Source organism: Uranotaenia lowii, chromosome 3 (assembly GCF_029784155.1).
Source record: "Uranotaenia lowii strain MFRU-FL chromosome 3, ASM2978415v1, whole genome shotgun sequence".
Lineage (NCBI taxonomy): Eukaryota > Metazoa > Arthropoda > Insecta > Diptera > Culicidae > Uranotaenia > Uranotaenia lowii.
Window position 1 is genome coordinate 49560034 of NC_073693.1, and position 10757 is coordinate 49570790.

Below are 10757 nucleotides of genomic sequence, written 5' to 3' on the forward strand. Positions count from 1 at the left end.
AAGCTGAGGAATAATTGTTTGCTGAATTCCAGGGCTCAACGAGTAGTACATAGCCAAGTGAAAGAAATAATGTATAATGGCTGATAACGCATAGAGTATGCAAAAATGGAACAACGAAAGAAACTTTGGCAATCATGGAAAGGAAAATCGAATAGATAGAAATTGTGAACGGCGAGGAATAGACAATCATTTTGTGGTTATGTGTAAGGCACACAAGAGTCGCTTACCGCCCCCTGCTGGGAGCAATGTTCTTCACCAGGATGAGACACCCAAGATATAAACTGATCAGTTGAGCATTCATAAGCTTAATCTCCAATAACAAACACATAAAAAAAAAGAAGAAATACGTTCATGTTTAGAATCAACTAAATTTCAGAAATATAACATTCAATATACAATCTCGTTGAATAGTTATGTGAAATGATTGAATAAAAATTACTAAAAATAAAATATACGCTGAATTTGAAGTCAACAATTAAACAAGAATAAAAGCATTAAAAAAAGAGCTAACGAGATTTTATAGAATTGATACTCTATATTTTCTAGTAAGTGCATTACTTTTATGTAAGTGTTTATATCAAATATGTCGAGCGTAGAAGATGAGCGGAGAAGACTATCTTGAGCATGATTTTTAGGAACAGATTTATATAAACGAGTTTAGTGCTGATAAGTTGACAACAGAGATTGACTCATTATGGATGGAATGCAAATTGGAAATTTACGGCGGTATAAAAATATAAGTTATAAGTTGATAAAAGAATCAATGTGCCTGCTGATTGCTCACAAGCATAAGCTAAATTGTTCGGAAAGTTATTTATTATTAAAATATCTGGCAAGCCTGACGCATTGCCTACTCAGACTCTGGTTGTTGTTTGCTGGTATGGGTGTAATTATGTAATCGTCTTACAAAAATATGTATGGGCGATGGGCGCGCTCGCAATCCCGGTATACGATTTCTCGTGTGTTAAACAGAGAAAGCAATATCCTTCACTCCAATTTCACTCCGATTAGCTGTCATTCTTATGGAAATCTGTGTAAGAGTAAAGAGCAAGCTTTATTCTTTTTAGCAGGCCCAATCCCAATTCCACCAGCTTGACGTGCAGAGAAGAAAACGAAGAGAGAATATTTTCTCTCTGTTGTTATGAAGAAGGGTATCTTGTTTGCCAACAGTTAAAGAGTAGTACTAAAACGCTTTCTATAGAATGCCCTGACTGTTGACGGTATTTTACCTCATTTTAGTTTGCTTACTTTTTGCCATCAATTGCTCAAATAACGACAAGGTTGACACACATAAATGCCAGCTGTTTTTTAAGTTAAGGCTTTCTAATTGGAAAACCTGGGAAAGGAATTGTTGTACAAGTGCGAAGAGCAGGTGTTTATGTTTAATTTATGCGAACAAACTAGTATGATTTCGCAATGCTGTTTTAAGCCATTTTGCATTTTGAATGCTGCTGGATGCAAGCTGATATGAAGTTATAGATTTCAATGAGCGATGCATTTATAAAGTTTGACATCACTGGCTTACAGGAGTTCCCGAACATTGGTATTGTATACGGAATGTCTCGCTAGATAGTATTCTACACACATCCATTCAAACTGCCCCTCTCGTCTGGACGGGAAGGGAAGCGTCCTCGTAGAGAGAGCACTTTCGTTTGCTTCTGTTGGTGGTGGTTGTGAATGTACATATCTCAAGAAATGCGATTAATCGCTTATGCATGCGGGCATGTCATGTGAGAGGGAACATGCATCATACATAGCTTGAGACAAACGAGAGAAAACAAGAGCAACAGGACGAATTACATTGTTTCTATGTGTCGGTTATGCGAAACGACCAACAAACGCACCACGTGCTGTTATACTGAGGCGACAAGCATCGCGTTTGTTTGCTTCCTGTGCACGCGACATAACTGCTCTCATCTTCTCACCCTGGGAAATGCGCAGACCTGACATACTTAGCGCTTTGGAAAGCACGACAAAACTGATGCCAGGGTGTTTTGTTGCGCAACCAGTTGAAAATCTAATAGGAATATTGTTGTTTCTCGGTTTGAAGCAGTAAATCCGTTTCCAGGTACACAATTCGAAGATTCGAATTTATGATAATAAACTAAATGATATCTTATTCGGGGAGAACATTTTCATGAATTCTTATTCCCGTGTCCCGCGAATAGAGCAAGGAAATATGTTGGTTGGAATTTTGGCATTCTCACAATCTGGATCATGATCTGATGAGCTCTTAATGGTTCCATAATGAAAGGTGACATCCCAAGCATTAGTAGATGTAGGGAGTGATGATTTGAAGTCAAACTCAGAGCGCCAGTATCAATAATTGCATCACAAACACTTAAAAAAAACTCCAGAGTATTGTCTCGAAAGAATCATTCGCGTTTTTCATTCGATGCTAAACTTCGTAAGTAGAGAATAATGGTTTTTTTTTCATTTTTTCGTTTTCGTTTTCTTCCGAGAGAAAGGGAGATGTGTGGGGCACTAATACACACGTGAGTCTGCACGATTACTCAACCCTTTAGAGAGGCTGTCAAGCCGACTCAGCCCTCAGTCAGTCAGCCAGTCAGTCGGCAGCAACTTAACGGTTAAGCCGCATAATAGATTAAGTAGCGTTGCTCGGTCGGTGGGTGATTTCCGGAGGACGGAATAGAGTTGCACAGGGCTCTATTTAATTTAGTTAGCATTACTTCGGATGTCTTGCTTACAAATCCAATGCCGTAAAGTATGGATGGTATCAGCCATTCATGCAAGAAACGGAAAAGCGATTCGCGGTGGGCGAGCCTGGTCTTGTTGATGAGTATTCGCAGGATGCTGATTTTGTTGTTGGCATTTTTTCGAACTTGGTTCAGATGGCACTTAAAGTTGAGTCGGTCATCGAGTAGAGTGGGCAAGGGGAATAGCCTTGTTGAGCATGACCAGAGGGAGTAGATTTTGGAGTTTTTTTTCCGATTGGGGCCAAGATGTAAAAGGCTTGACTTATCAGGGGAAAACTGAAAGCCAACTGTGGGAGCCCATTTTACAACCAGTTGGACTGCAACTTGCAGCCATCGGCGCGCCACGGTAGCAACAGGCGAGGAGGAAATGAGGAGGTTATCGTCAGCGTTAATGAAGGTTGAGATATTGTTGGGAATGGTCTGGAAAAGGGGGTTGATGGCTATAAGGAAAAGGGTTTGTATTCCTTATTTGAAACATAACTTTGTCAAAAATCTAGCTATATCATAATAAATTATTGCAAAATGATGGTAAAAAGCACGGTGAAGTGGACTTCTATATGACGCAATTCCTGACTGGTCATGGATGCTTCATGAAGTACCACTACCGGTTTGGACATGTGGCTTCGCCATACTGCCCAGATTGTGGTGGAGAAGAGGAAACACCTGAGCATGTGGTGTTTGTCTGTCCGAGGTTTGCGGCGGTACGTACTTCCACATTTGCCGCCTGTGGGCCTGACGCGACAGCAGATAACGTTGTACAAAGGATGTGTGCGGATTCCAACACTTGGCATGCGGTCTGCGATGGATTCACCCGGATCATGACTGCCCTGCAGAGGAGCTGGAACCAACGGCAGTCCGCGAACGGTGTAGGATGACACCATCGGCGGGGAGCATCTGAGTAGTGGGCGTCCGATCCCTTGATCGAAGCTACAGAGATAAGGCAACATCTTCTGCGTAGCGGAGGTCAGGGGTGCGCCGCGAACGTGTGTAGGATACTCCAATGTCGGGGGGTATCCGAGTAGTGCCGCTTCCTAAGAGGGAAACTGCGGGGATAAGACTATACCTTCCTCGTAGCGGATCTCGAGGGAAGAGGGTTAACCACTGTCGGGTGATACCCACGGGTAGAGAGGCTCTCGACGCCGGGCGAGCCTCTCGAGTCGGTGTAGGATGTCGTCGCCGTCGGGAAACATCCGAGTCGTAGCGTTCCAAGTCCCGAATGTGTGCCGTGACAGGCGCGAGTCTAGGATAAGCTGCTTTCGATCTGGCACACAACGGGCAGGAAAATCCGCGGGCCAAAAATCCTAGGGTTGCCAGCCAAGGGGGATAAAGAAGACCGGACAACGGTCGGAGTAGACTGACCCCATCGACGGGGGGCTGTCGAGTAGAGTGCGTCCGACCCCACGGTTTGAAGTTACAAAGATTAGACAATACCTTCTGCGAAGCGGATGCCGTGGGTGCGCCGCGTTCGTGCGTAGGATGCTCCACCTTCGGGGAGTATCCGAGTAGAGCGGTTCTCAACGACAGAAGCTGCGGGGATAAGACTTGACCTTCTTTGCAGTGGAAATCGACGTTCGGAGAATACCCACGGGAAGAGTGGCTCTCGACGCCGGGTGAGCCATTCGAGTCGGAGTAGGATGACGTCTTCGTCGGGAATCATCCGAGTCGTTGCGTTAAGTCCCGCGCGTGTGCCGTGACAGGCGCGAGTCTAGGATAAGCTGCTCTCGATCTGGCACACGACGGGCAAGGTGGCAAACTTCGAACCCTGAAGATAAGAGGTCGGGCTTCGATTCATTAGAGGAGAGGTCAGGCCTCAAACCTTCAGGCGGAGAGGTTTGTGTGGTCAACCCCGAGTCTTTATGATAAGAGGTCCATGGGTCCCGAGTCGTAAGAGGAGGGATCAGGCCCCTTACCAACAAGAGGAGGGGTACAAGTGGTCACCTCGAGTCATTACGAGAAGAGGTCAGATTTCAAGTCTTTAGAGGAGAGATCGAGCCTTGAATCGTGCAGAGGAGAGGTAAACCTCGAGTCGATGCGAGGAGGAGTCGGATTTCAAGTCGTTAGAGGAGAGATCAGGCCTCAAGTCGCGAAGAGGAGAGGTTTGTGTGGGAATCTCGAGTCATTGCGAGGAGATGCCGGTTCTCAAGTCGTTAGAGGAGAGTCCAGGCGTCGAGTCGTAAAGACGAGAGGTTTAGGCCTTGGAGCGCATTAGCGCGAATAGACCTCCCACTATTGAAGCATAGTGTACTAAACAGTTCGAGGTGGGAACCAGGTCTGCGGCCCCAGGTGGAGTTTAGGGAGTAGGGGGTATACACGGAGTATATCATGAGTCTTCCCATTGTACCCATGGACCCAGAGTAGCAAACTGGGGGAACGCAGTGGCTCGTCGTGCCTTGAAATATAATCCGTAAACCGGGATTCACCACCTGTGGTTACCAACTAAAAAAAAGAAGGTACAAATCATTACTAGGTAATCACAATGAACTGCCCGTGCAACGGGTTTTGGAAGCATATGGTCCTGTCATTTCTTCAGATTTTTATTCTGATACATTCATGATCGTCTATCAGTAACAATCGTTGTACAGAATGATGTGAGGATAGATGTTTGTTGATGATTGAGTGGGCGTCGCATAAAATGTATCATCAAGCATGTCGATCACCTTTGATTGGCCACGTGACAAAACGCAACGATAGCTCCCGATGAGGCATGGTAGGATATATTTTTGTATCTAGTTAGTGTTGATGTTCGACAAATGTTCAACTGAAACCACGTGCGTATCACAGCACTCGAAGTAAAAAAATTCTAGCTATTTTCGGAACATTAATCGAAAATTGAGCACAGGGTAATTTTAAATTATTCAGAGACTGATTTGTTTTGGTTCAGCAGTCGCACCATGTATGAAGATGAAAACATTTCAATTATAATCAATCAAAATTCTGAGTTGTTTTCATCTAGTGAGTTTTGAAACATGGAACTTAGTGAAGACGCACACTTTTGCGGGCAAAATAGTTGGATACAACTCAGAGCGTTTTAAAAAGTGTTCGGGAGGCGACGCGACGGGTAAAATTTTGAAATTCGTTTTGTTTGTATTAATCTGTTTTGTTGGTTTCTATCGGATGTGGCGCAAGTTTTCGCCGGGTAAGATTTGAAAATTTATTTCCAGCAATGCCTAATCTTATTTTTCCTTTCCAGTTTTTTTTCCCGCCGAAGCCCCGAGTTGTTCCTGGTTGACGGGAGTATCTCCAAGACCCAGCCTACCAAATTGGAACTGCCGAGAGAACGAATTTCCCGGCCGGTCAACATGGCATCGGCAAAGGGAAAAAATATCTTAACCCGAAGATGCATCAAGATCGTGTCTGAAAAGACGCTTGAAAACCAGATCGATCTTCCGGGAGCGGTGGATCCGCCGGGAGAGAACAACTAGTTATAACAAGAAACTGATTGAACTGCCAGCTGAAATGATTTCAACTGGTCAACAATTTAATTTAATGAACATAGTTCAAACAAGATAAAATAAAAAGTAAAAAGTTTTCGATTTTTTTTTGTAAAATACAATAAATTAGGCCTTGCCTATCCTGTAGCAATTATGAAAAATAAATATTCATTTCATGTTGAAACTCTAAATTCAATTTAATTCTGCCCTAAAAATCATGAAAATTATGAGTTATTTTCGTTCAGCGCGTTCAAACGGTCTTTTTGAGTGCCTGCATGAAAACAACTCAGAATTCGCGAAAGCCTCTACTACACATTTTTGACGGCACAATATAATCAAAATATGAGTTTTCCCTGTTTTGGCGCATTCTGAATTGTTTTCCTTTAAATCTGAGTCAAGGAGAATTAGAGTGTGGGTCAAACTTTTTTGAGAGGAATTCAATGCAATTTCCACAATGAATGTCAGTTCAGAAGGTTGTGAGTTACACCCGGGTAAAAAATGCGTTGTGACGTCACAAAAATTGATTACTTTTTTTCGAAAACGTTCAAGACTTTATAGTTCACCACTATTATGATATTTCTGCAATACAAGTATAACATACATTGGACTTCAATAAACGAATTCAATTATCAAATTTTTAACTAAACAAGGAATTTTTTTTGCATTAACGTATGTAATTGTTTTTAAACATCTCTAATAAAAACATATAAAATCGCGCTTGAGGAACACTTGATTCGAAAATAAACACACTATCAAAAAAAAAAATGAAATCCTTATAACTTTTTTAAAGAATTTGGTGAATTTTAAAGCAGGTAGCTATTTATGATTTTGAAAAAAAAATCTGGCAAAAAGATAAGGTTCTTCATATATCTATATTAGAATGAAAAACTCCGCTAGAAGTTCTATTGCTTCCTGGCATTATGTTCCAACCAAATAAGTTCCATGAAATCTTTGAACATGATAAATTTTATAGATTAACTTTTTATATCAAACAAATTCATATAACTTTCATGGTAAATAAATTTTTATTAAAATTATTCTAAAAAACTGTCGTTTATTGAAATTTCCACCTCAAAGAATGTTACTAGAAAAACCAAATGTTCATATAACATCTCTCAAAAGAGACTTTGAACTGAATTACAAAATTATACAAATAAAAATATGTATTAGTAAAAGGTTCTATGCAAAATTTGGGCCAGATTATACCAGGGAAAGGTACTACGGTCGAGCAACAAATCTGATGTTTGTATGAAATTATTTGGATTTTGTTCGGTATGAGCAAAATATCCAGTTTTCACCAATAATTTTGGTCTTTATCAACCGATTTTTCTTATAGTTTGAGGATTTTGAAGCTTTATTTATTTAGGCCAGTATTTCATTTAAAGAACGCATCTCGATTTAAGTTATGAAAAATCAGTTATTAAGTTTCAAAAAGAGGTATATAAGCGTCGATTAACGATCATTCATGTTTCTTTTCGTGATTGACCCTCCAGAATCTAATTTTTGTGACTCAATATCTTGGTGCAAAACTGGTTTTTCATGTTCCTTCTAAACAAAATTTCTCATAATTGCATACATTTCAAGCTCATTGCGCCTTTCGTGGTCCGATACCCCAAATTTAGAATTGGACTTTCTGCTAGGCCTAGGATAAAGTTTAGCTTGCAACTTATTAGTTTTTCATAAGTTGGCTGATTTGGGCACTCTAGTGTCTATTAACTACCTTTTAATAGATCGAAGCCTTCTGAAATTACATTTATTTTTCCTTTCCTTTGAAATTAAATATTTAAGAAACACATTTCAACGCTTTACGAATAAGTTTTTCCAAGTATTAGTTCATTTTTTTTAATAATATTCTCGTGATGGCACAAATAAATGAATTTCGAATAAAACTGATGTGCGCAGTGTTGCAAACCTTATCTGCTTATATGGTCTTTTGAGATTCAATGCACTTAATTTTTCTTCGAATGAATGGATCCATTTCATCACCAAATCACATTATTTGTTGAGTTTCTTACCTTTTTAAGAAAATTAAGCATTATTTTTAGTATTATATATTGATTTATTTTATGTAGCTGATTATAAAATTCCGTGACGTCACAACGCTTTGCAAAATCGTATTTAAAAATAATGACGCGTTGTGACGTCACGAAACTAAATAGCTCTAATTAAAATCAAAATCAAAATTTGAAAAAAATCAAATGCAAAGATTTGCCGGTTATAATGAATTGATACTTATCTGATATTTTCATAAAATTTGATCGAAGAGCATTAAATACGGTTTTGTAAATCAATCAGAAAAGTGACGTTTTTACGTCACAATATCTTTTGCTTATATCTTGATAACTATTCGTTCAATAAAAAAACTTTTAATTTCAAATTGCAGTGATTTAAATTGTGTATTTAGAGGCATAATTTGTTTTAATTTGCGCTATGAACTGTAAAATTTACATACACTATATTAAAAAATTGATTTGCAAACGTTGTGATGTCACGCTGGAATGGGTCATCTCTATAATATTGCTGAACAACAAAATTTTACGTCATAAGAAGTGTTTACGAAAGAAAGGAGACATCTGTTTTTAATTGTAACTATAAGGTTTTTGAAAAAAAGGTAAAAAATCGTAAATTAATGTAGATTTCAACAGATATTAGAGAATTCAGAGCCTTACGCCTTGTTCCTAAACCAGGCGTGAATTTCAGAAAAATAGATATTGTAAAATTTTTTTCACATCTTGAATTGTGACCTTAAGTACCATTGTGGACAAAATTTACTCGAGTTTTCCATGGTTTTTTTCTTACTTTTTTTTTAGAAAGAGCTCGTATAAACATTTTGATCTTTTTTTTTTTGAAGAGCATTTTGTTTGTTTATTTAATTATTCTAGCTCGATTAAGCCTACAAAAAAAAGGAACCAACTTACCGTGTGAGGAGATCGAGAGTTGTAGCAAACTCCATTCTTACGTTTCCTCGCCAGTTTGGCGTATTCTGAACATTCTGTAAAAAAACGGAAACCATTTAGCATTTATTTTATTTTTAAATTAAGATTAAACAAACTCTGACTCAGAATTAAAAGTCAGGGCCAGATGCTTCTGATCCGAATGTCAAATTTAGGTGCCACAAACATCAACAGAAATAATTTTGAATGAAAACACTCACTTCGTTCACTGACCCTCCGCTGCAGGTTGTCATACTCTTCGATTTCCGCGAAAGTGCTCCTGCTGATCCAACCATAATAATAGGCAACATTGGTGAAAACTACAAATTTTTCCGGCAAACATTTCCCGTCTCTCGTTTTGGCCGCAAACGAAACGATTCCTCGCAACTCAAAGTGATCCCCGGCACTGAAGTACATCCCCCCGCCACTATCCCCCAGGCAAACCGTTGATCCTAATCGGTCAAAATAATCTTGTTTAAAAAATTTAAAATTAAGTTTAAAATAATACACGAACCATTTCGATCACTGGCACAGTATGATCCCGGAAAAATAAATCTCCCGAAGAGAACCGGATCGCTTTGAGAGCACAAGGCACTGCTGACTACCGGCATTTCTACCGTTTTCAGCTTCGTTGAGAGTGTTTCATTTTCGGTGATACCCCATCCAGCTACCCAGCCACGTTCCCCTTCCAAATTTGCCAGCAGACCTTTCCTTGCATCTTCCAAACAGATGGGAGCCACAGAATCCGAATAACGTACATTTCGATTTAAAACCAGCATAGCGATATCGTTACGATTCAAACTGAACTCCGGATGCACCAGAACTTCGCTTACATTCCTCACTTGCACCTCCTGACCCATATTTTCGTACAGATCGTGCTTTCCCAGCTCCACCCGGATTTTGGTTTCACTCAACGCCCTCCCATTGCGTTGCACCGCGCAGTGAGCCGAAGTCAGGACATGGCGTTGATCGATCAGAGTGCCGCCACATTTGTAAGCCCATTTACCTTTTTCCTGGTGATACAAGGCCACATGCCAGGGCCACTGTCCCATTTCGGCCGTCCATCCCTGCTGGATCAGCTGTTCTCCGAAACGTTTCTGGATGCCGCACCGATACAGAGCGTTGTTGGCCATGAACTCATCATCGTCATCGTTCGCAGCTTGCGCAATCTGCAACCCACCACATCGAGTCAGCGCAATCAAAACGACAACAATCAACATCGAGATTTCCTGTGCAAGTGACGTGACACTACTGATTTCTGCTGTAGAGTAAGCAGAAGCGATCAGCTCTGTTCGGAAGATCTAAATAAGCATATATGAATAAATCGTAAATAAAGAATAAATAAATCTGTACATTCACAATATTACTGATGTTATTACGTTTACTTGGCTAAGAACATGCTCAAAGCTAGAAATTTTTCGTTCATGAAGTATATACGAGGTGGAAATTTTATATCGCCATAACGAGTGCGTTTCATTGTCGGGAAAATTACATGCTAGTTGTACACTAGTAAGTAGGTTAGGGTGGTCCAAAAATAGGGGTATCTTTCGTTACCAAAACTTTCAGCCCCATGGTTTTGTGGCTTGCCAGAAGGTCTCATGCCAAATTTCAGCTCGTTTGGTTAACTTTAAAAGGTCATTCTACGAATCTTAAGTTTGTATGTAGTGGAATCCATT

At 40.1% G+C, this 10757-nt stretch overlaps 1 protein-coding gene across 1 annotated transcript in view; it reads right to left on the reverse strand.

Moving 5' to 3' along the window:
- Nucleotides 1–10320, reverse strand: part of LOC129752166 (chymotrypsin-like elastase family member 1) — an 11100-nt gene extending 780 nt beyond the window's left edge. Inside the window, exons 1-3 of the mRNA XM_055747957.1 lie at nucleotides 9596–10320; nucleotides 9303–9533; nucleotides 9067–9140 (exon numbers count right to left, since the gene is read on the reverse strand). Of these exons, the coding sequence (XP_055603932.1) occupies nucleotides 9067–9140; nucleotides 9303–9533; nucleotides 9596–10301 (1011 nt within the window). The 5' untranslated portion in view covers nucleotides 10302–10320. The remainder of the gene's footprint in view (nucleotides 1–9066; nucleotides 9141–9302; nucleotides 9534–9595) is intronic.
- Between the last annotated feature and the right edge of the window lie 437 nt (nucleotides 10321–10757).